Source organism: Dermacentor silvarum, chromosome 3, assembly GCF_013339745.2.
Source record: "Dermacentor silvarum isolate Dsil-2018 chromosome 3, BIME_Dsil_1.4, whole genome shotgun sequence".
Taxonomy (NCBI): Eukaryota; Metazoa; Arthropoda; class Arachnida; order Ixodida; family Ixodidae; genus Dermacentor; species Dermacentor silvarum.
The window spans coordinates 180,423,866-180,450,532 of record NC_051156.1 but is presented as its reverse complement, the minus strand read 5'-3'; the positions used below and the strand labels follow the sequence as shown (position 1 = coordinate 180,450,532).

The 26,667-nt window shown below is 43.6% G+C and overlaps 1 protein-coding gene across 1 annotated transcript; it reads right to left on the bottom strand.

Moving 5' to 3' along the window:
- Nucleotides 1–124: 124 nt before the first annotated feature.
- LOC119446166 (uncharacterized) lies at nt 125–26,450 on the bottom strand. Its single transcript, XM_037710523.2, has 8 exons — nt 26,314–26,450; nt 24,712–24,991; nt 14,435–14,588; nt 13,242–13,404; nt 11,156–11,268; nt 5,400–5,697; nt 2,507–2,789; nt 125–1,080 (listed from the first exon to the last, which is right to left on the bottom strand). The coding sequence occupies exons 1-8, from the start codon at nt 26,315–26,317 to the stop codon at nt 981–983; spliced, it is 1,395 nt and encodes a 464-aa protein (XP_037566451.2). The 5' UTR covers nt 26,318–26,450; the 3' UTR covers nt 125–980.
- Between the last annotated feature and the right edge of the window lie 217 nt (nt 26,451–26,667).

Below are 26,667 nucleotides of genomic sequence, written 5' to 3'. Positions count from 1 at the left end.
GCTGTCACATTTGCCGCTAAATCGCCACTGATTTTTTCTTTTCAGGGATTTTGCTTTTCTTTCCCTTTCGGCCCAGACACCCAGTGACCAGATTTAATTGTTATAGCCAATAATACGGCATGGAAACATTACAGTAAGCAGTTTATTTTCCTATGAAACAAACACAAAAGTTTGTTGTTACATCAAAATATTGTTAAAACCGGTAATGCTATAAGTGGGTTCGACTGCATTTGTTTCTGTTTCAGTGTCAGCCCCTCTGCTTTTTCAACAAATGCTTCAGGGCAAATCAACATAGGAAATTTGCAACAACAAAGAATTATGCATCAATCATACTATTCTTGCTTGTGCAGCAAACAATGATTATGATTTGTTACAACCGAGGGCAGATTGCACAGAAATAATAGAGTAATTGAGAACCACACAGGTGCTTCTCTAAGCTACGTTAGTTGCTTACCAAAGCCTGGAAAATATACGCGTGTGCATGCAGTTGTATGTTGCTGTGCTGCTGAAGTGCCATTTCTTATTTCAGAGTTTAGACTGTTTTGCGCTGGAACCATGAGATCAAAGTCTGGTTACCAAAAGTAATAATTTTATTCAAAAGAAGTGCATACAATTAGGATTAGGTGCCACACATACATATTTTGGCGATGTTCATTAGACTAGAAAGATCTCAAATGATAGAATGATAGGCACAGCCGTATCACAGTGTGAAGTAGCAGACACTCACAAAAATCGTCATTGTATGTTCCTTTTTGATCCTTGCTTTTGATCCTTGCTTTTGATCTTTGATCAGTTCACCAAGTGATAAATAGCATTTTTATAAATCATAAAAAGGTGCTGGCATCAGTGAGCATGAATGTTGCAACATAACTTGAGGGCCTCCAGTCTCTGGCACTTGCGAGTCATGTACAATGGAGTATCCATCTCAATACGCAGTCTTGGGTGTCTGCGGATGCACTAGCACCAACGCACTGTCGCACTCAGTGACATCGGTTGAAAGGTCTGTAATGACCGCGACGATTGTACGGCTGTCTTGTCGAGCCAGTATTTTGTGCGCCTGACCAGCTGCGGCCACTGAGCCTGAATGGAACAAAAAGCGGTTCAAATAAGGTTAAATGGGAGGCAAGTCCACATTTTATGTAGGACAGAGAGAGAAATTCTCCTTACTGAACTACACATAGTTTTGCTTGCCCATCAATTCCTAGCACATGTATCCAGGGGGGGTATACCGTAAGTGTCCACCTAGTGGACATGTCCATTTCGTCTGCTGCTGAAGTTCTGATTGGGTGGGCTGGGGTACGCGCCCTTCCGACGGTACCTCGGCTCATCAGTGCTTCCACAACAGACGCCCCAGCCAATCAGCAGCAGATGAAATGGACATGTCCACTTACAAAATACCCCCCACCCCCAGGGATGATATGAGCACACCTGGTAAAGCCATTGTAGCACTAATAAACCAGACAGAGAGAAGAGAAGGTCGAACACCACGGGTGCTAGGTAGTGCCCGTGGTGTTCAGTTTTCAGTTTTTTTATTTGCATTACAATGGCTTCACCAACAAAATAAAAAAAATTAAGAAACGTGCACACAACTAGTGTACACGGATGATGGAAGGCAACTAAAGAAAACTGGTAAAGGCCAGAGTGTTGACAAACTAATAGCCTTATCAGTGGTGTAGGTGGGACTTAATTTAATCAGATGTCTTCAGCTTAATTGCTGGTAATTTCGATTGGGGTTTTCTGATTATTACTTTAATATTTCATGTTGTTCTCACAGATATTAGTAAAACTTCAATCATTTGGCATCCCGCCATCGAAACGAAGCTTTTCCATCAGCGCATTAACATTCTTGGGAAACTTGCGTAACCAGTAGCACACATTTTAATTGTAGCGCTTTTTTTAGAATAGCATACTTGAACTATCACAAAGTGCTCTAAATATGCCGACCAAGCTCATGGTTTCTCTGTTCGCCTATATTGAGACAACAACTGTGCCACTACATAACACGGATACAAAACAATACCTAAAGTCTTCATAGATAGGTATAAATTTGTTCAGCAATTTTTGCTTCCACACACTTCTCATTATTTATCTTTACAGCAAATTGTTAAATCCCTTTAGAGTCCCTTTAAGAGGTTCTAACAGAACGGAAATATTAATCGCGCCTACATGGGGAGTGTGCCACGAGACGATGACATGCCTTTTTGAGGCAGCGCGAATACATGAATTCCTAGAGACAGCGGGCCTTGTGTTTTCAAGCCACAAAAGTCTCCCATGGCTGGTGATGAATTAGCTGCTGAGCCTTCACGCTGCATCAGTGGGCTTCTTTGATTATCCATCCCTGACAGCCCTGGCCTACACAAGGCAGGGCTTTCAGCCAATGAGCATTGGGTGCGCAGCATCTTTGGCAGACCTGGAAAGTCTGGGATGACAAATCACCAGGGGCCCACTTGTGCACAATTAAAACATACTCGATGACAGTTGTGAGAACGAGAAAATGGCATCTCACGGTGTCGTGTGGGGCTGGTAGTAGCCTGTGAAGACAACGTCCAGCTCTACGGTTGCACGATCAACAACCAGGAGGCAGGCATCTACAGTTGGCACCGCTGATCCATAAACCTCAATGCCACTGACACTCTTTGCACATTTCACTCCCGCCACTGCCGTTTCAGTCCAAGATCGCAACCTTGATGACAGCAGTTCTCGACAAGCAACAACCGCCTTGCTGTAGCTGTACTCAGTCCCATTGATTAGGCCAAGGGGCATGAAGGTGATCCTTGATGGGTGCACATCTTGAAGAAATTGAAATTTCGATGTAAGTGGCAACTTCAGAAAATTATGCATTGCAGACAGTTCAGGTTTTAGGATGAAATTCCGAGTTTAAGTGGCACACACAGTTTACTGGTTTTTGTAATGTAGGCAATGTGCATGTTTACAATATTATTTTCTCTGTGATGCACATATGTCAAACTACCGTTTTCTTGCATCACACATATTCAGTGCATTCATTACTACAGCCACTCAGCTGTCTAGACAATTTCACATGACTTCACCTGTACCTTAAAAGGATTATAAAAACAAGAATAGAATAACTTCATTAACTTTTTAGAGCGCAAACAAGATACAAGGCACAAAAGGGAGGTCAAACACCGGACAGGCGCTACTTCCAACTGCTTATTCCACAATGTCGTCATGAAATATATATGAAAAAGGCACATGCACAGAAATGTACATGAAAATGAAAAAAAAACACCATAAGGAAAAAAAAAACACGTAATAAAGACAATGTATAAGACATGGCTGACCAATTTACATGCGCGTCGAGGTATCTAAACTCTTTTGCGTAGAGACTTAAAGAAGGTTCACTGATGCAACCTTCCACCCTCTTTTTTATGTGATAAGCTTCCAGTAACAAGCGGGCCTGCTCATTGTGGCTCTTACCAAGAATCCTCGCGTCAAAAAAATACTGCCTCACATCCACAAGAGTTCACGTGATCCGCCAAATGCGTTCACTCCTTCTTTTTAATATTCAAGGCGTGTTCTCTAAATCGGTCATTAACACACCTTCCTGTTTCATCGATATAGCTTTTGCCACAGAGCAAAGGAATTTCATAAACAACTCCGCAGATGCAGCTGAGATAGGGCGAAAGGTGGTTCTTACGGCAACCTCGCCTTGTTTCGCCTGCTGTGGCCATGCGGGGGCAAAGTCAGTCGAGTTTGTTGGGGGCAGAAAAAAACCACTCCAACTTCGTGCCTATTGGTCACCTTCTTGAGGTTATGCGAAACTTTGTGGATGTACGGAACAACCTCAAGCGCACGTTTCTTCCCGCTGAAATCTTTGTCCTTTTTTTTCTTTCTTAAACTTCTGCAACAGATCCTCAGCAACCGCAGAGATGACTGTTGGAGGGAAACCTGCCACCAGCAGTTTTTTCACCTGCGCTTGGAAGCTATCTTGCATCGTGTGGTGGCACGATTTCCTAAGGGAGGACTCGAGGCAAAGAGAAGCTATGGCTCTTTTCACTATCTTAGAGTGAGAGGAGTCAAAAGGTAGGATCCCCTTCCTAGCCCGAGGTCTATAAGACCAGCACACATGTTCATTAGAAAAACTAAAATTAATGTCTAAAAACTGGAGGCAGTTCTGTGTGGGAAGTTCATGGGTGAAGGTCAGTCCCTTCCCATGCCGATTACAAAGGTCTAAAATCACTTCAACTTGATGCCCATAAAGGCCCTCCCCGCCTGTGGCTTTAGGAAAACAAAAAAATCATCTACAAATCTAAAAACATGTAAAACTTTCCCGCCTCCTTTAAAAGCATGGTGAAGTGTGCGGTCGACCTGGGATAAAAAAATGTCGCATAAAATTGGCGCCACACAAGAGCCAATGCAAATGCCCTCCCTCTGCAAAAAGAATTTTTCGTCATAAGATACAAAAGTGGAGTGCAAGTAGGCCTCTAACAAAGTTATAAAGTTACTAGTACGAATGCCCGCTGTGTTCTGGAAGGCGACCTCGTTGTTTTCAGCAATACACTCTTTAACAGATGCTAGCAATTCATGCTGGGGTACAGAGTAAAAAAGGTCCTCGACATCAATGGAAAAGGCGTATCCGAGCTCAGCTGTATCTGCAGAGTTGTTCATGAAATTCTTTTGCTCTGTGGCAAAAGCTATATCGGTCAAACAGGTAGGTGTGTTAATGACCGATTTAGAGAACACGCCTTGAATATTAGAAAGAAGGAGTGAACGCATTTGGAGGATCACGTGAACTCTTGTGCATGTGAGGCATTATTTTTGGACACGAGGATCCTTGGTAGGAGCCACAATGAGCAGGCTCGCTTGTTACTGGAAGCTTATCACATAAAAAAGAGGGGGGAAGGTTGCATCAGTGAACCTTCTTTAAGTCTCTATGCAAAAGAGTTTAGATACCACGACGTGCACGTAAATTAGTCAGCCATTTCTTATACATTGTCTTTCTAATGTTTTTTTTTTCCTTGTGGTGTTTTTTTTTTTTTCATTTTCATGTTTCTGCGCATGTGCCTTTTTCATATACATTTCATGACGACGTTGTGGAATAAACAGTTGAAAGTAGCACCTGTCCTGTGTTTGACCTCCCTTTTGTGCCTTGTCTCTTGTTTGCGCTCTAAAAAGTTTATCAAGTATGCACCAACTAGGCCCACAGAAAATTCTTCTAAGAATAACTTCCAATTTGACTTGCAGGCTTTCCTTCTATTAAGAAACTCCCAGTCACAGTGGACCTTCTAGGTACTGCGGATATTTCTGATGTCATGAGACAATTGTGACACCAACTGTAGACTTTCTCGGGTGTCTCGCGATTCCTACTACGTACCTGTTTTTTGGGTGGAAGATTTCAGAGCCTAAATGCATAGCTAAACTGAAGTCCCTGCTTTTACCTTTAAGAATGATCTTGTCTCCAAGGCGCAAATTGCCTTTGTCAGCGCAACCTTCCATTGGTGCAAACTTGGAAATGTCGACAGTGCAGCTGACTTGTTCCCACGTTTGGAAGCCGAGGCTCAAGGACAACTGCCGTGTTACTGCCTCTACGTCTCCATCAGCTTTGTCCATACTGTCAAGGCTCCCAGTCAGTGATGCCTGATCTTCGCTGAGATCCACCATAGCAAACACAAAGCCTTGAGTGACAGCATAGCCAAACACATGAATTGTGTCGCTTCGCCCATAGGCGTGCCTCACCTGCAAATGTGCATTGAAACACACAGCACTTGAGCTCGTACAGGAATTTATATTGGTGTGTAGGAAGTATTTAGACAAATGTTTATAGTCTGTCTATAGGCAACTTATAAGGCTGCTCATAGACATTCTCTGGGCCATTAAAACAAGACATACATTTTTTACAGACAACGAATGGACATGTGCCTGATCAACCTACTGCCCATAGCATGTCTATTTTGTGTATACACCAGAGGATAACTCTGGAGAGAGGCAAGTGAGAAGGATGATGTCATTACTGGAAGTTGAAGAAGTTAGTCTAGTCATAAGCTTGACACCCTACTACAGTTGGAAATGAGTGGCAGTGTCTGAAAAAAGGCAAAACAACCTGTACGAAGTGCTAGGGCGGTGATTTTTTAATGAGTTATGAATGTGAAAGCATTATTGTCCAATTGAATGCTGCTGAGTCGTCCGTCTGAGTTTTGTGCTGCAAGTAATGTTTGCATTAATGCTCTTCCGCCCGCCGTGTATTGGAATAGCTGATGATGTTGGTGGATTTTGATGCCTGCCTCTTCACTTGTTTTGTTGTGTTCTTCTACTCCCTTACTTCACCTGCGTTGTACTGGCGTGGACGGCCACGTTTCGCGACTGCCGAGGTTGTGGCCGCCGTCGATGTAGATGCTTCAGACTCCATAGTGGTACATGCTGCCTGGGCCAACAAACGCGAGCCAGCTTCACAGCTTCACAGGAAGTTAGGTGCCGTTTTTTCACTGCTATATACTCCACCGGCTATTTCACTCAATGGGCCATTTGACGCTTTTGCATCAAAAAGTGCATAATGAAGGCCTGCAGACAGCCTACTTTATAAAGAAGTGACTAAGAGAAGCATTATGCTGCCTTGTATATTGGCCAGTGAATGACTGATCCAATGCTTTCTAGAGTGTAGTGGCTTGAAGCTTGAAAGAGAAGAGCAGTCCTTACTTATACCTATAAATGTTCAAGGTGCCAAGAAGATGACAGGAGTGGCACTGCATGGCATGGCAACAGCATATGGTCCAATGCTTAAGTGCTTGTGCACTTCTTAAGAAACAGAGTGTGTGCCTGGCTAGCAGAGTCTCAAAGCAAAACAATGTTTACTTCCGACTCAGTGAAAACGATTCAGTTTCAGTTAAACTCTGCAGCAAAAAATTAATGCTTCAAACCGATTTCAACTGGCTTGCATTCATTTGCATAACCTAAATATAATTGCAGAAAAACAGCATAAATTTATTTTGTAGGAAATGGTTGATGGTACTCTTGAGCTGCACAGAAGGACTGACATAAAGTTGTGGGTGCCATTCTTCAGGCAGCAAGTAGTTACAAAAGAAAAACTGAATTGTGGAAGCATACCTCAAAAGCAATACGCCATTGCTACTGCACCTACCTCAGTTAACATACCAAAACAATCAAAGCGACCACCCGGCTAGGAAGCATCTCATTTCAGCAATTGTATGCAGGTCTCCCTTTACCAGAGATCTATTTGGTGGTCATTAATTTCAAGTTTTCACAGAAGGTAGGTGCTAACATGCCTGCTTCTCTACGCAATACATTTATTACCACACTAGCAGTGCTGCCAGTCTAAAATTATAGCAAGATCATGTGCACCTACAAATACAGTTGCATGGATGAAAAGCTCCAGAGAAGACAGCCAACCTGAGCCGAAAACTACTAATTTTTTCTTCTTGGTTTTGTTCCAGAATGAAAAAAAAAAAGAAAAAAATAATGTTCTGGATCAGTTCAGGTTCAGGCAAAAATAGCCATTTTTAAAGTTCGGTTTAATACTCTGCCGGCAGAGGATGCCAGAGAATACAATGAATGAATCCTTGTGACTATGTCCAAGTGTGCTCAAACAAAAAAGCAAAAAAAAAAAACTGACTAAGAGCTAGCGAGACACGCTCCTTTGATGCACTCAACAGTAAAGCTTCTTACTTTTAACCGCTTAAAACAGCCAGAGCAACAATACAGTTGTTAGTACGTGTGCGCTATTAGAGCACAATGTTTGTGAAGAAGACACAAAACTAACACGTAACGTGTTACAGCCACATGTACATGGTTGTCTACTCTTTGTAGAAACTTCATTAGCATTCAAGCCAGTCATATAACTTCACCACCTCTTTTAAGAACTTTAACCAAATATGACCTCTATCATACCTAATGCAGATATCTATTGATTATCTATAAGATGTCTGTAATTATCTATTATATCAAAACACACTCTCTCATTCCAAAAACTCGGGAAGATGCTGCACTCCGCATTCATAGCCTGCAGGCCGCTGTCCTGGCCAGCAGCATCCAGCCACTGCTCGCATCTTTCTCGTCATTTTCTCTTGGCATCACGAATCACGGCAGCATTTCCCACAATACTTCAACTGCTTTGGGTTTGCAGTGGCGGACACCGCACAGGCGAGAGTGAGTGTGCCAACCAAACATTTTCTCCCCTGCCCTCTCCACTGATTGTGAGGAAGAGAGATCCTGAAGGGAAACAGCAGAAAAATACGTGGTCTAGTTAAGACTCACACCATCAATTCGTCCCCCTCTCCTCCACGTACCGGCACTTCCAACAAGTACTTGAATACAAATGAGGTATTTCTCTTATGTGGACAACAATTAAGCTAGCCACCAATATGAAAAGGAACACTTCAACAAGTACTTGAATACAAATGAGGTACCGTATTTACTCGCATAATGAACGCACCCCCCTCCCCACCCTTTTCCAATCAAGAAGTGTGTTTTCTTCTTTCTCGCTTAATGAACGCACCCTGAACTTGCTGCCGTGAAGTAGGAGAGACACGGTATGATTCGGCGTCTGATATGGCATCCGGCAGGTACGATTGTATTGGACACCGAATCGTACCATGTGTCTCCTAATTTTACTGCAACAGAAATTATATGAACACTTCAGGCGCACCTTTGCCGTCGGCGCCGACAATCGCGCTTCGATCTCCTGCGTTCAAGGGAGGAAAGCGGGGAGGAAACGCACCGTGTTCCGTCGCGCGCATGGCGCCGGGGGAAGGAGAGGGAGGGGGGGCGGCGCAGCAACTGCGCAGTGTGCGGTTGCTGCACGCTCGATCTTGAAAGCGATCTGTGTGTGCTCCGTTCTCGCCACTCAGTTTGCGTTAAAGCGACACACAGCACAAAGGTCAGTTCACTCGCTGTTGCTGCTGCACTTCCTCATGCCAATGTTTTGACAGCGAGTGTCCACGGTCATTGAGTGTGATGTGTTCATGCTTGCCTATGCGCGCTGACACTATGCTTGTTCATTTACATAGTTAGCGAATGTTTGCGAGTTTATACGGCCGATAAAACTATTATTTTTACTTTGTGTAGCTGTCATTTGCTATAGCAATTGATGGTTTGGCTTTCGGGCGAAACTGTGACATTGTTAAAGGTGGCCTCTGAAAAAAAAAAAAAAAAAAGATCGCTCAAAGTTTTACTTCGCATAATGAACACCCCCCCCCCAACTTTGCGCATATTTTTCAGGAGAGAATGTTCATTATGCAAGTAAATATGATGTTTCTCTTATGTGGACAACCATTAAGCTAGCCACCAATATGAAAAGGAACACTTCATCTGTGTTCAAACAGTGATTCTTCCAAACATGCAAATCAGCACCTCACTCACTGCAATTTCTTATATTGCTTACCTGTTGAAGAATCCCACTATTAGAACTTTTCTTCATTACAAGCGCACAAAAAGAAAATTACCAGCTGGTAACACAAATACAGTGTTCCTTTTAATATTCACAAAGAGTTTAAAAGAAAATTCACTTTTAGCGCAAACACCTTATCAGCTATACAATTTGAGATACCTTACATTTCTTCTACCTCACGAGAGAAAAAGCTGGCCTATGTAGCACTTCATAACGCAGTTCACTAATGAAAAATTAATCTGCACATTGCTGTTTACAATCTAAGCCGGTCTCTCTCTGTCTGTCTATGTGTGCATGTGTGTGCGTGCGTGTGCGTGTACACATACTCGAATGCTAATAAGGTGATAAGGTGTTTCTGTAGCAGTGCACTGTTAAACTGGATTCATACGATGAATGTGATCACGAACAAATCAGTCACATGACATACAATGTAGATCAGATCACTTTGCAGCAAGAATTCACATGATAACGGAGAATACCAGACAACAGCGTATGACCTAACCCTGCTCTCGGCGACAGTGCAAAGGCGTTGGAATTTTGCATGTACTTTAATTGCGACAATCAAGCTAGCAGCGTGAGCTGCACCTTTGTTGTGCATGTTTAAATTCTACGAGCAACTTGGACTGTATTGAATATGGTTGCCCTCAGACTAAGGGATTTTGCCATCAATATCTTGGTACTTTTCGCTGAAAATCACAGCGGTACTTTGGCTTTCAGCCGTATTGTGAATTTCTTCATGAGAACCCAGTAAGTGCAGAAGGGATGGGTGTTTTGTATAATCGTATGATATGCAATCTACGAAATTAAAGGGGCCCTGAACCACTTTTTATCGAAATGGACAAATGCACTTGAAGTGAAAATAGGCTATTTCAGAAATACTTTGGCACAAAAAGTACTTAATGCGTTCTGCAGAAGCAGAGTTACTGGCAATCAAACACGGACTCTGTTGTGCTCCCGTTCCTTCTTCAATGCCTTGCACTGTGAAGGCTATGGTAGAGTGGGGTGTGCCCACAAAGCTCCGCCTTCTAAATGTCACCGTGGCGCGCAGTTCAAATTTCATCCACGATTTCCGATTTCAGTGCTACAATGCGCTAAACATAACACAAACGCAGTTGTCCTCAGCCAGCCGCAGTGTGCTTATCCAGTGGACTCGTAGCGGCCACACTATCTACGCTGCGTAGCCAACCGCAGCAACCAATAATCGCAGCTGTCTAAGGGAATGTGCTTTATGACGAAATAAAGCAAACAGAAGAGAGTGAGGAACATTGCTTCTGTTAAAACGATAGTGTTTGCGAAAAAGGTGACTTTGTGCTCTGCTTGTGAGCCCCATGCATTGTGCACGAGTGTAAAATTTGGATGAGATGGTCAAAGCAGCATATGCCATCTGCCTGAATGTGCTTTTTCGCCAAGCCCAAGGGGTGGTTCAGAGGCCCTTTAAATAGTGATTTGCTTCATCACGTGAATACAGCTTTAGAGTGATTACAGAAGCGTCAAATACAAAGAAATTTATCTGTGGCAAGTCTGTAAAGGCGTGGATTTGCAGCTAACCTGTGATGAGTGGGGCTGGTTCCCAACTATGTGCAGAGAATTGGTGCGACCAATATCTGCTGCTGGAGTTCCCTCAAAATGTAAGCCACGTGGTCGCGTGTTGCCCACAACAGTGAACCATGCTGTACAGGGAAACTTTTTACAAGTTGGATAAGAAACAAACTTAATAACATTGGGAGCAAGATAAGGTCAGTGAAGAATTAAGAGGCCAGTGAACAAAAACTTGCTTCATTAATCCATACATACCCTTTCACTGTGGCAGTAATCCTTGTCCGCGACGCTGTGCCCAAAAAGGCAGAGCTTTGCCAAACAGAAGGGGTAAAAGCGGCTGCTGGCTACATCTTTGAGAGCAAGTGCCACTAAAGAGAAGAGAAAATATGGTTTTAGTCCATTAAGTGACGAACAGGTAAGACCCATCTAGACCAGTCAAAACACCCCGTCAAAGATCTACCGCATTTATTTTATTATAATGCGGTCACGATTATAAGGTGAGGGTGCAGCTGGGGGATCCAAGAAAAGCACTTTAGTCTGCACACTACTATAAGGCGATATAGAGTAGCCAAAGGATTATTTAGACTTTGCCGGGATTACCCGAAATACTGAATTACTAACACAGCAAGAACTCAAAATGACGACCATGAAATAGGGGAGGAAGGGAGCTTCAGCATGTGGAGTGCGGGTTATATGTGAATTTTGCATGTAGGTGTGGCTTCACGGCATCGCGGCTCACACTGCCGTGAAGCCACACCTAAAGCAATATTTGAGCGTAAGAATTCTTCGGAAAAACCTCGTCTAATAATCAAATAAATTTGGTAATAGCGAACGGTAGTCTCCTCTCTCCAGCTTTCTCAGACACAAACACTGCACGAGAGGTACTGGACATGAGGGCTCCGTCACACTGGGCAATAAGCTGGGCAACGGTGATCTGCGAACGTGTTGTTGGCCCTGCACCGCTAAAGTAACAATGATTGTTTCAGTGTACGCGTGATTCAGTGTGAAGTGGCTGCCAGCAATATGCTGTTTGTGGGCAGTGTTAGCCAACTTGCTGCCCAGTGTAACAATGCAATAGCCCTTTCTTTTATGCTTTCAGACAATTGCCAAGTGTGCATGCATTTAATATGACTTCTCGATTTTACTGCTGGAGTCAGTTAAAGATTACATTGACGAAAAGGTCCTCCACTCAAAAGCAGCACGAAGTTGCAAAGAAAACCTGCATGGGCTCCTTAATAAAAAAGCTTCGCAGATGAAGAAACATGTTTCTTGCCCTGAGGACTCAATCTGATACCACCCCTATTCAGGAGCAATTGCTCTACAAACTTAGAGAAAAATGTTTCCAGATTAATCTTAGTCAGCTCAGTTAGCTACTTTCAAGTAGAGACAATTATTTTTTTTTAATTCATGACACTTCCGCCACCTTACAGATATTCGCAGAATTTATTTGCAGATTACATTCAACACACAAGAGTGCACATGTTTTCATTAAAGAAAAGTACAGTTTAGGCTTCTTGTTAATTTGACTTAGTGTAAATCAATTTTTATGTTAACTCAATCTTGTCTGAAGGTTCCTTCCCACACACATACATTACTATAGGCCAGCACATTTATTTCACTCCTGAAATTGGCCTTTACCAGATAATTCTAACTTGTTGTCACAAGTGCACCTGGTCCAAATGGTGACCCCAATCATGATCCAAATGGCTGCAGTGTCTGTTACGGCAGTGCTAGGGGACACAGTCAATGCAGTGAAGCATAATCTCTCACCGAATTACAAGCGCCTCTTTTCAGCCTGCCCTTGGAAGATTTTCAAGCAAAAATGGCAGCTCACAATAATCGATTACCATATTTACCAAATTCTAATGCACACCTTTTTTTCCTAGGAAAATTGGCCCATAATTTGCCTGTGCAGCTAACAAAATGAAACCACAGAACAAGTCATTGCGTAGCACGACAACAATGATGCACCGATTTGTATCTGATTACAAAACCTAATTAAAAATATAAATTATTTTGCATGCTAAGCAAGCAGCAACAAAGTCATGTTTTCGTCTTTCCATTCTGGAGAATTGAATGCATAACTAGCATGCACAAGCTAAATGGTTAGTCTAGGTGAGGGCCAGCATACCGTTTGTGATTGTTGCCAAGTCGTTCTCTATTAATATAGAATATCAAACACGCAATGGGTTGTACAGAGGACGATATGTTGTGGCCCAAAAAAAAAAACCATCACTAAAGGGTTAATGGAAGTCGACTGCACTGAGTCACTGCATGTGGTGCGTATCGCTTTTGTTATCAAGCGTCAAGCACAGCATATCAGTTCTGGAGATGTACTCACGACCTTCATCATGCAGAGTGTTCCTTATCTGTTGGAAACGCCTTAGGAGCCACGCTGCATCCTTGGGCCTTGGAGACCAGCCCATGGCAAAGGGGTGCACATCTTCCCATTGCATCACTTGGTTTGACTGGCCCATGCCGCTGTTAATGGCATCGTATGGAACCTGAACAGTCAGCATAAAGTAAAATGTAGAAGTGAGCAATACAAGTGGGAGCACACGCACATATAAGCACTAAATTATGCGATTGTTCACATAATTTCACAGTTCCTTGCACTGCTGATAGGAACAAAGACTCACATTCTGGCAAGTACTCTATAACAGTCGTTTGATGATCCAGATACTTATCGCAGACACTATGTGCTGTATCAAAGTCATTAGCCAGTAACCAACATGGAAAGTCCACATTTCTTCTACAAACGTTAACGGTTTCTCAGGCTGCTTCGCTGACACTTATCACATCTGCTTTTATAGTTGTTTTGTTTCACGATCATTCCATTTCTGACCATGTACAGCGTTAACTTTGATTATTCAGAATTTTCTCCTCTTGCTGAAAAAGCACAGAGGCTGCCGTAACAACTACGGGCCTGTGTAAACAAGTTTCTGGCTTCACACAATGCTGCTGACACTACAAACGCGACCAGTGGTACTATGCTATGCTACTAAACAGTGAAGTGTTTCAGTGATGAACCACTGGTTTTCCCCTAAAAGATCAACACATCACAGAACATCTAACTCAAACACATCATTATAAACAGCTGAACGTCGATGCAATGAAGACGGATCTTCATCATCATCATCAGCCTATATTTGTGTCCACTGCAGGACGAAACAAATTTAAACCACTTCTCACGGTTATCTGCATGTAATAAATGTATAATTTGAACAAACATAACAAAGATATTTTCGTGTCAGATGCAACTTCATTATAATGAAGGTCGACTGTACCTCGCAACTCAAGTGCTATCTTAAAAATATATTATACTGTTTATATTTGCTACTAACTGCACGTGAATGGCTCACAATCTCGGCAGGAATCTGCAATGGCGGCTTGTTACTGCTATCACAACTGAGAATTGATACCACTAGATTATCTTTACATAGAGGCTACATTGTGCAGTTGTTTCAGGTTGCTACAAGACAACCTTGCGTAGCCTGTGAATGTAGATAAACGTAATTTGTGCCACATAGTCACCTTAGGATCAGAGACGGACTGATGTGGCATGTCAACGAGAATAACAGTGTATCCATACTTTGATGTCAGTGCCAGATACTTCGTAATGTGCCAAACCATGATGCCTGTGTGTCTGCACAGCATGGGTATGTCATTCTTCATAAAGGCTTCGATTCTGAAAAAAAAAAAAATAAGAACAGTACCAACAAACTAAGTTGGAAAGACCATGTAGCTCTTGCCCTGCCTCCTTTTTCTTTGTCAGCCCTGTTCTGGCTAGGACTGACCGTTACCAATGGCCTACCTGCCAACCTGGGAACATTAAAAGTAGCAAAAATCATGTGCACACGACAAAGGCGAGGCGAAATAGCATGCATTTTTCACCTGAATGCACACTTTTTGTGGGAAACATACGCACTTTATGACGATTTACCTTTAGAGATTTTAGATGCGGAACAGAAGCCACAGCAAATTTGGAACGACAGAGAAAGCAACATTTTGTCTTTAGATCATGGTGACTTTTCCAGTGACTTTGCTCTTGCCAATTTGGCGCTTCAGGTACTTATCTTAATAAATTTGTTCCAACCAAATACCCCTGTGGCGTGTGGCTTCTTGCACTGCCACAACACTTGACCTGCCCTATCATTCAACAACTTTGAAACTTTTCCAAGAACAAATTTCATTTTTTGTAAAACCTGACGAAACATTTATAAAATTCTAGAACGAGCCCAAATTCGTGAACTTCATGAAACAGATATATTTCGTAGATATGCAATAGAGCTACTATGGACACCATAGTGGAGAGCTGCAGATAAATCTTGACTGCTGCAAAATACTGACTATGAGCTCTCCCTCTTTCATTTTCGAAGAATTTCAGATCTCCAACACTACCATGCAAGCATACCTACTGGGTGCTTGTTTTTTAGACTATGTATATAATTTTTAAACACTGCCTGTGGTACATAGCACAATTATAATCTTTGAACTGGTTTAATCGAAGACGCGGACATTACTTGCACAAGCAATCGAAATTGGTCAAAATCAAAATTGCACTAAAAAGTTCTTTCACTAATTACTTTATGGCACATTTTTCAATTTACGAATTGTAGCCAGTGAGGTGCAAAGGTGTATCCACTTGAAATTAATTCTTAGAATAACACCAGTGTCGAGATATTAATTTTCAATGTGAGCGATAAAATACATTGGCATTTCAGTTGCCTCCGTGACTAAACGCACAAAACGACATTTCGTAAAAAAAAAAAGTAACAGTGCGTTTTTAGTGCAAGTTTGATGAAGGCACATACATGTATCTCGACACCGGTGCCATTTTCAGAATTTATTCCAAGTTGATATGCTTGCAAATTCACCCATTAAAATATGTAAATTGCAATATGTGCTGTAAAGTGATCAGTAAGAAACGTAATTAGTAAATTTTTGCTTATTAGTCAATTATGCATCAATTTCTCATGGAAATAATGTCTAATTTCCAGTAATCCAGTTGAATTGACGTTTCAATTCACGAAACAACAGATGAACACCATGTGCAGGAGGATGGCAGAAAATGTAACGGGAAGGCACTACTGTGAGGTACCAAGTAAACGAAAGTTGTGATATCACAGTAGTGGATTGCACCACTGCCACACACAGATACTGGCATGAAAAACTTGACTTGAGGACCATAAAGATTAATCCTAGAAAATTCTCTGCCGCCTTTTTTTCTGCCATTAGTGTTTAGGAAAATTGGAAAAGCCCGTGTATGGGAATAATGTAGAGCTGCGATTCTGCTATATTTTCCTTTCCTCATGCAGCTGTCGAAAAGACCCCCCAAGCAACCACAAACATCCGTAGGACGTCCACCATAAGTCCGAATGTCCATCCATCTAAATAACCATCATGGACGTCCAAGAAATGTCTATATCTGTTCGGAAGTCCACTGGATGTCCAGGGGACATCCTGTTTTGAACGTGCCCTGGCTGCACATAAATGGGCATGCCTAGGACATAAGTTAGGAGATATATATGGAAGAAATACGTCCTAATATGGAAAAAATATACTTGGAAATTCTAAAGGTTCCCAATTCATTTTGCATTTTCATGTTTTTGCACTCTATTGAACCCAATGTGAGTTATTAAGGCGAAAGCCTCAAGTGACTGATGGGTGAAAAAATCCAATGTCTGGCGTTATTGAAAAATTGACCGTCCGGCGCTACGGTGGCAAAATTCAACAGCACCAAACGTGAGGAGAGTCGAACCCATGACCTTTGGTGTTAATTAAGACGGAGTTAATTATTACACAGTTAATTAGGATAGTTAATTAAGGCTCTAGAAGCCACGTCCTTTAGGGGACCAAACTTCAATGGCACCAAAATTGATGGTTGAATCCACGACCTTTGGTGTTAATTAAAGCGAAGTTAATTAAGCCACTCGAACCCACCAACTTCGATGGGAGCCGAAACCTTGACCTTTGGTGGGACCAAAATTCAATGGCACCAAAACTGATGGTGCTAACATTGACGGTCGAACGCACGACCTTAGATGTTAAGGCACAGTTAATTAGGATAGAGTTAATTAAGGCACTCTAACCCACTACCTTCGGCGGGAGAAAACAATAGGAAGTAACAACGCATTCGAATTAGAATGTCAAGTAATTTAACGAATGTTCCGTGAGCACGCAGGCTTTCACCTTCATTGTCTTTAGCGCATGCTAAAGTAAGTCAACTTTTTTTGGAAGGCAAAACAAGTTGCTGACACATCCTTGCAACTTATGCAGATTTTAATATTTAAGAAAACCCACTGTAGCATTGCGCATAACAGATCTCAAAGGCTATGCTTTCACTGGCTGCATGAATGATTAAAGAAGCAAAAATACATCATAAACACCATGTAGTGGTAGACTATCTCTAAGGCTATGCTTTTCCTATACTTTTGCTATTTGAATTTAGCGGAAGCAATTTCGGGAGCCAGACAGATGTCATAGACGTTTGGTTTTTGGACACCACTCATTCTTAAAACAAATAGTTATTTCACTGCCCAATCTTACATATAATAAACATGTTTCAACAAAACATTTACAGGACGACAGTGTCCCGTAGCGACCCAGTCAAAGTTAGAGCCATCGTTTTAACGGCGGCGAAGCACCGGTTCGTTTGCCATCTTCACAGCCTGCCCGAATTCACCTCCTCAGCCACTGAGGTAAGACAGCTACATCTATCTCTAGTTGAGCCATTGGCGTATCGAACGTGTTTTGTTCACAGATGCCAACAAGCCCTAAAGTGAGGAGAAAGCAGTACACGCGAAAGAAAGCGTCACTGCAAACAAAGGCCATATTTGCGGACTTCGGCAGCAAGCAGTCAATGGCTGGAAAAATCGCAAGTCCAGAATGGTGCAGCGGTGCATGTACGCCACACACATGTGTTAACATGTGTTGCCATCCTATCCGTGCGAACGTTTGTGTGCCTTGCGATGTTTCCCGATGTACAGAGGCAACATCAGAGGTTAATGCCAGTGATTGTAGCATGATGCGAACCCCAACCTCGGGCTCAGCAGCAATATGCTGTATAGCCACTCACTAGCGTTGCGGGACTCAAATATCCTTATAGCACTTCACTGAAATTTTCACATCTAATAATGGATATGTGTAATGGCTGTCTCGATATATCGTTCATGTAGCCAGAACACTAAAGGTTTGCAGTTTCAAGTGTCATGCACTTAATTTTTTTCTTACTAAGCTTCTGAATGAAAAAAAGAAGAGCTCCTTGTATGCATAATAATAAATTTTAATTATTGTTAAACAATGCATAAATTCCTCAAACTAGCAGAAATGGCTGTGCTTTCTGTGTTGAAACTTTCCATCCCTGTAAACTTGCAGGTGCGTCACATTTTGTTTTTCATGTCTTTAAAAATGCATTCTATTTCTGGCATGTACATAATTGTGTTTGAATGATATCTTACATTATTCTGTGTAGACTGTTGTTTATGTCTGTATTAAGTGATCGTGTTTAATCAGCGCAACACGAGACAAAGTACGGCAAAGAAGGTGGGATGAAGACACATGTCTTCGTCCGACCTTTCTTGCCGCCCTTTGTCTAGCCCGTTCTCATACCTTACTGTATTAGGTAAACCCTAATGCTTCCACTTCCACTACGCATTGTGCTTTCTTTGGTTTCCACCACACATTTATTCTTGCTTGTGAGTTTTTTCTTTATTCTAAAGCATGTGCCTAGAATGAATCCTCGTAAGGTTTGTCAGGTCGAAAAAGTAAAATAAGTATGATAATTTGTTAGACCATGGGTTCTCAAAGTGGGTTCCGCGGAACCCGGGGGTTCCGCAGGCCCCTGCTCGGGGTTCCGCGAGCCACTGATAAATTTTCCGTGGTCCCGCGCTCGCCAAGTGGCAAAAACGGCGAACACGAGGTGCGCTTGATCCACAGAACCTCAATTACCTATGCCCGAGTGTCAAAAAGCACATCACAGTGCGTAACGGCAACGCGCGAAGTGCGCAATAAATCCGCAAGCAGCTTGTAGCCACCCAATCTCCGAAAATGGGCAGCCATGGGCAGCGCGCCTAAGCTATCGCACTTGAATCTCGGAGGCACTAACTTACCACCGTGCGCATTTCTCCCGTTTGTAGATAGGGTAGGTGCCGATAGCGTGCGTGCGCACTGATGTTATACTTAGGAGGAATAAAAAAAAAAAAAAAAAAAAAACTGATGCGCGGAGCACCACAAGTGCGCGCCGCAAAAGAGCTAAAACGGCGCTAGCGTCCAAAAACGAAGCGATGCAGTCCTCATTGGTATGGTCCTCAGCGGCAATCGTACGCTATACGTGACTGACAGCAACGCCGGAACTCTTCGTGCCTAATTGTGTCCTCAAAGCCTTTATTCTTGCGTTAATTCTTGCCGCGCGTAACACCGCGTTGGCGGCTAGCCGCGTGCCTTCATAAGTGCGTAATCGCGATCTATGATCGCGTCGATAACCAGCACAGTTTCGTCCGCAGCAGTGGTTGCGGTAAATAGTAGTTTCGTTTTGACGGTGCGCGTGTCGGCTGCGTGCCTTTCGCAGCTGCGTAGTCGCCATCCATGATCGCGTCGATAGCGACCGCGGTTTCGTGCGCACTTGTTGCAGCAAACGGTAGTTTCGTTTTGACTTGGTGAGTGCATCGGCTATGGCGTCGGCCGCCTGCCTTCCGAACCGCAAGGTCGCCGACCATGATCTCGTCGTTAACGGCCGCGGTTTTCTCCGCAGCGGTTGCGGTAAGCAGTAGTTTCGCTTTGACTCAGTGCAAAGCTGTCGAAGATGAAGAGCACCGGCTACATCGCGATGGGCGGGCAATTTGTTGGCGACCAGCTCACTAGCGAAAAAATAATCGGGATGTGCGCGCGGTAGTGAAAAGCGTGTCTCAGATGAAGACGCGCGCCGCGGCCGCGCTGCGAAGGATGTCGCGAGGCCTTCGCCGCTGCTAGCTCAAATAAGTCATGAGATGACGAGAACTTCAGCTTCCGCACTGCTCTTCTTCTTTGTAGGGTTTTACGTGCCAAAACCAGTTCTGACTGTGAGGTACGCCGCAGTGGAGGGCTCCGGATTAATTTTGACCACCTGCGGTTCTTTAACATGCACTACAACGCAAGCACGTACACGGGCAAAAGTTTTTGCATTTCGCCTCCATCGAAATGCGGCCGCCGCGGCCGGGATTCGATCCCGTGACCTCGTGCTCAGCCACGAAACGCCTTTGCTAACTGAGCCACCGCGGCGGGTGCCGCACTGCTCTTGTGCAAAATAGAAACAAGATTTGATAATTCATTCAGTAAATAAAAGCCTGTTGACGTAGTAAGCATTCATTTATTGTTTTCTTGATACCTTGGGTAATTCGACATTTGTTGAATTAGGACATTTTAATTCGGTTAAATGGGGGGGGGGGGGGGGGGCGAGGGGTTCCTTGGCGCTTCATGGAGCTTAGCAGGGTTCCCTGGAACGAACATGCTTGAGAACCCCTGTGTTAGACTGTTTGACATGCCGAAAGGAGTTTCTAGTGTTGTTTTCCGTCTTCGCGCTCTTCCAACCTAAGTCATGATATCTAGATCTGCAAAATTGTGTTTTTATCAGCGAGCATATTTGTCGCTATGAACAGTACTCATGTGTGCTTTCTGGACTGTATAACATAAGGTGGCAGTGAAAGATTAATTGTGTTTTGAAGCTGGTGTGGGCTATTGTTTTGGTTTATTTGCAGCAGAGCGGTGACAGTGAAATTCATTAAAGCACCTGACCGGTTGTTATTTAACATTGGTTAGGTGCTTGAATCCATTCCACTATCGCTGCTTCAAGATGTGTGCACACACACACACACACGTACACGGCACGACACACATCCCGTCCGAAATACATCCGCCACAGGATCCCATTTTGGATGTCCGATAGATGTATCAATTTGTTTATTTGGATATCCATCGAACATCCGATGGACGTTTGTGGAGATCTGCGGACGTCCATCGGATGTCCATAGGACGTCCGACGAATATCTGTGGTTGCTTGGGCCGGTATGAATGCAAAGTGCTAACAGTGTGTACCGTTCATAGCGCAAACTAACTGCCACAACAGAGCGAGAGAAAGTGGAGGAGACTACCCCGAGCATATAATAGCCCCCCACCCTCGCCACTCTTTGCCCTCCTTTCAACGTAGCTCATTCAATGTAAAAATCTCACTTGTGTGCTTCACCCAGACTCACTCCTTCGGAACGGGACACCTCAAAAATCTCTTCTTAAAAACAAAAGAAAAATACTCTGGCCATGCCACTGGTCATCTGCACTGTAGTACAACTAAAATCAGTTTCATTCAAAGAGATGCTGCAGATAAATGCCAAATAAGGCTAGAGTGACAGGTTAACCTTTTGAGATTCTCTCACTGCTTTTTCAGTGGAAATGATGGCTTATTAGTGATTAGTGGGAGAAGGCTCAAGTGATGGCAGAACATTTTGCTTTTAACTTTTCTCTCCTTAGTACCACATTGACATACAGACAGCATCAGAGGATGATGTCACTGAGTGAAATTAGGGGCACAGTCAGGGAGGAGGGGGAGGTACACCAAGCATGTGCTATAGGCACCTGGCACAAAGGAGTTTGAAACGGTGGCACCTTCATGCGGCGACGCTGCAAATGTAATGGCATGTGACAGTGGGGCTGGGCACAGCAGGCGCAGCGGCCAGCTATGTTGGCTGACTATGTTCCATCGTTTCTTCTGGTTTGTGTTGCCAAAATACTACGTGGAACAAAATCCTAACAAGCAGGTTGCGTTTTTGGGAGCAAGAACAATGATTCAAATATGACTGAATCTGGTGAGGCCATTCAGTTCTATCGCTTTTTATCGCGGCCTCACCAGATGGAATGATGGAAAGCCTGGATATGTGCAGTCCGTAGTCAATAGTGCGTGCACCTCCGATGCTGCTTGGCTTTTGTCTAGTTGTTCGAACATAATTAAAGAAGTCGTTCACTTACAAGCGCTTCGTGTTCCAAGTAAACTGTGCATCTTAGCCTCCACAAGTGTGACGACTCCGGAGCGTAAGCACCAAAGGCAAGCACGTGAATTTGTAGTCGCCAATCTGCTGTCCTCTGAGTGGCTCAATCCTTTTCAGATATGGTTTTTTCCCTCACAATCCCCAACTCTAGCTGCAGCTGGTGCACTACTCCGTGAGCTCTGCATTGACGGCGAACGCCAACACAGTTGAGTGTTCACACTAGCCATCCATGCCGGCCTTACATGTGCACTAGCCGCCACCGACTGTTCTCGTCACTCCAAACTGTGTGAGATAGACTAAGACTGAAGACTCGGCTGGTTGCTAAGACATTAAGACCTTATGGCAGCATCAATAACCAAAAAGTTAACCATCTGTCTTTGCGGCTGCACCACAGAGATGGATTACATTTTTTTGATAGGCAGTGCCATAAAGCTAGACTTCTCACTTTGTTCATTTCATATTGCTCACTGCTGCCCCTTTCTGAGTTTTTGTGTGAGCAAATGCGCGTGCGTATTTTTCTTTTCTCGCATAATTTGACCTCTTGCTATATACATCAAACTTGTAGCAGCATCACAAGCCTTCGGCTCAGCTGACCTCACCACGTATTTTCATCTGCCAATCTAGCCTGCGGTATTAGTTCTACAATAGTTAATTGAATACAGGCCTAGCTGGCCAACCAAATGTTTAACAGTAAACTTTAAAAAAAAATTATTCTGAAGTACTACATTCTGACATTTTATGTGCCAAAACCATGATACGATTATGAAACACTCCATAGCGGGGACTGCAGGTTAATTTTGATTACTCAGATTTCTTTAAGGTGCACTTAAATCTAAGTAGACGAGCGTTTTTGCACTTTTGACCTCATCAAAATGCAGCCACCGCAGCCAGGATCAAATCTGCAACCTTGAGCTTAGAGAACTTGAGTATCCATGACTCTATATTAGATTAGCAGATATAGGACATAGGCTTAAGAATGCAGTTTAAGAATTCAAACACAGTCAGACCTCATTGTAAGAAAATCGCATTTGAGATAAAAATAATTTCATTACAAGCATATAGTACAGCAGAACTTTGTTGATATGATGCCATTTCGTACGATTTCTCGGCACCAACATTTGTGATTGAGAATGCAAAAAATGACCCAATACAATTACGCTTCTTGTTTACTGCTTAATGCGATCCGCAAGAACACAATCTTTCAGCACCAACGCTCAGTATATTGTTAAACTGCAATCGTACGATACATTTTGCGGCCATTACATCTCATGTAAACAACAAAAGGTACGAGGCACATGTGCAGCCAAGAGCGTTAGGTGTCCTCAACGGCGACTTTCCAGCACTCCTCTCCTTCTTCCCCCCCCCCCCCCCCCCCTACCTTATGTCACATGAAAATGCCGCCACACTTTGGTTTCCTATGCTGGTACCAGGAGTGGGATCGAAGATCTTTGTTCGAAACGCATTCTGGTCAGTTACTGCAACGTCACAAAGCGGCACTATGCAAAATTTTTAAGAATGGGAGGGAGAGAACCAGCCAATCCACAAGCGGTGAACCATTCCGTAGACGCAGCCGCCATTTGGATCCATTCCAATTCAGCAGACATGCCATGCGAAGCCGGTCTCGTAGCAAGCGGATAACCGCTTGAACTTCACATCTCTCGTCGCACTCTGCTCCTAGTAGACGATGTGCTCGTAATCAAAATGATTGGCAGAAGCGCGTCGTCATTTTGACGTCACCAAAAACGACGGAGCTCGCTGCTTGCCGATTGGCTGCTTTCTCCCTCCCGTTGTCACAAATTTTGCATACTGCCACTTTGTGACATTGCAGCAACTGAACACAAAACAAACAAAGATCTCCGATCACGCCCCAGCACGAGGCGATGACCCACGAGGTTCTCCAGAACCTCGTGGGTCATCGCCTGTTGCCTATCACAGCTATCACTGCCAACCCATTGCGGTAAGCATCTTCACCTATCTGTTTCACAGCACGTGTGGCGTAGGAAGTGTCCTGCATGCTTTTAATAGGCAATAACCCAAACACGCCGCCGTTTCCTGCTGCAGGCTGCGTGAAGGGAGTGTCATGTTTCGCTGTGGCAGCTCTCATGGCATCTCATTTCAGCCATTGCCTACCAGCTCAGTTTTGTTCCAGTTTCCCATCCCTGTTCTACGACATGTGCATCTCAGGTCGCTAGGGCCCCATGAACTTGATGCTAGTCAGTGTCTCGTGCCTCAATACACGCGGAGTGGACACGTCAAAACTTCCCACCAAAATGCTCTGCCTGAAGAAGCTGCTGACTCAGGCCGAATATGAGGAGCATGAGCGTAAGCTTCCCAAAGCCACAAAAAAGACAATGCGCGTTTCGGGTCACTCAGGCACTGCCAGATCAGCGTGCATGGGCGTCTCGTGCTGCAACAATTCAAGCAGCACTTCGCATTACGTAGATGTCAACCAACGTTAAGTTTGCCAAATTTTTTTTTTTTTACTTTGGGTCGTACGTTTTCTCGGCCGTACGTTTTCTTGCATTTCTACTGTATTCTTTACTGGCTCTACTGTATTCGTTATTTGCTGATATCAGTAAGAAACATTTTAGATTTACTTTGTTATGTCTAGTAAGTATAATCATGTTCATGTTTGTTATATCCAGATTAAACTGTGATCAGTTGCCTCCACTCAACTTTGCTACTGGAATTTGATCAAACATCATTTTTCAGAGATGAGATGTTACAGTGAACACGTGGCAGACTGAGACCGAGGACTACCGAAGACAAGTGGTGAACACAGCCCACCACACTTACTTGCTAAAGGTAGTGTCATGTGACGCAGATGCAGTTAAGGAGTTCTGGCACTCAGAAACATCTGAGCCAGGCAGGTTGCTGCTGTCCATGTACAGCTCTTCCAGCCTGGCCACTACAATGTTCTTGCCCGAGCCAGGAGGGCCACGCACCAGTATGAAGAGGCGTCCATGGGTACGCAGAAAGTGCCGAGTTCTGTCATGCTTGAGGCATGGAGCATCCACACCGTCCAGCAGTTGTGTGGTGTCTGTTGGAGAGCTGGCAGGCTCCGTATAAACTGTCCCTGCGCAACACGTTAACATAAAAACAGAAAGTAAGAGTTGCCCATATAAAGTATCATGACTAACTGCACGCACAATTATAAAAAGCATTACAATAACATAGGGCACTGCAGGCTCCAAGAGAATTTTCACATACTACAGGCACAGGTTAAAGCTGCAGCAGGTCATGCAGGAAGTCATCCACAACATCTATCGACTGCAGCCTGCAAAAAGAAAAAAGTAAAACTGTAGTCACACTTGCCCCGAGTGCCACATGGTACCGAGAAATTATTCTCACTACTGTGTGCAGCTTGGATGCTTTGTCGCAGAGCATGATGAGTCAAAGTTGACTGTGTGGTTCTGACTTGCCCCAATTGTGAGAGGTATGGGTATTGATACATTTCGATGGTCATGAGCAGACGCGACCATAGGTGGGTAAATGCCCTATTTCTTGTTTTCCTTCTTTCACCCTCATGATGCAAGTACCGCCCTCACCTCACCCTCACGTTGAAAAACTTGACCGCCCTCCTTTACCGTGTCGTCCTCACCTAGAAAAAAATTATACGCCCTCCCTCACCCTCAAAAAGGCTACCATCCTTCTCTTACCTTCCGTTTTCTACAATTTCAGAAACCGTTTGCTCGACACTCAAGCTTCGTTTACAAGACTGATTGTCTAACGTCATTTTTAATGTCAAAACATGCCACACTTCTTTGCTTTTAGGCGCTTGACCATAGATTGGCAAAATAAATGGAGCTCTCTCAGACACACTGACAAATTATATTTTTTGCTTAGAGCTCACTCAGACTCATACTCACCAAAATATTACTCAACCGGGATCATTTGGACTCGAACTCATCATAACTATACTTAGCCAGGCTCACTTGGATTCAAAGTCACTGGATCTATACTCAGTTGGGCTCACTTGAACTGAGACTCACCAGAATTCTACTCAGCCAGGTTCCCTCAGACTCCCGAAAATACTCAGCCAGGCTCACTCGACAATTCAACAATTTCGAATAGTGAATTCTTGAATTGAAATTTAACGAGATAATCAAGCTTATTCGATTCGTATTCAATATTACGAATATTTGCAAAGCTCTACTTCCAAAACAGCTGAAGAGTATTATTGCAGGAAGAACCTTGTGCCCTGCGAACCTCGCACGCATTGAGTTCCTGGCATGGATGTTGGAACACGAATTCAGGTTGATGCCGGTGTGCCAGAAACAATGAACTCAGGCAGAGGGAAGTCAATGGGTACACAACCATCTATGCTCCTTCACCTCCACAGTTACTTACGTGTGCAAGGTGAAAAGAAATTAACAAAGTAAGCTTAAATGAGCTTACGCATGGCAGCGGTGCGTTGCAGGTAGTCCGAGGCAAGATGTGCTTTTGAACCAAGCTTGTTATGGCCAGTTGACCAATTTGGACAGCGAGCACTTCGCCCTGCAAAGTAAGGAATTCAGCTTCCAATGAGAGTTGGGAACAAGGAAAAAAAGAACGCTGCAATTTCTGCACTGTCCAGCAGCAGATTGTGCATAATCTTAGGCTTTCTAAAACTTGCTCCACTGGGTGAAACTGAAAGATTATACATATTTCAAGAGCAGAGATCTTTGTTGGCAAGCATCCAGCTTCTTACATTAGGCATTACAATCAGAATAAGAGGAAAAACAGATGCGATGAAGAAATGTTCCAGCAGAA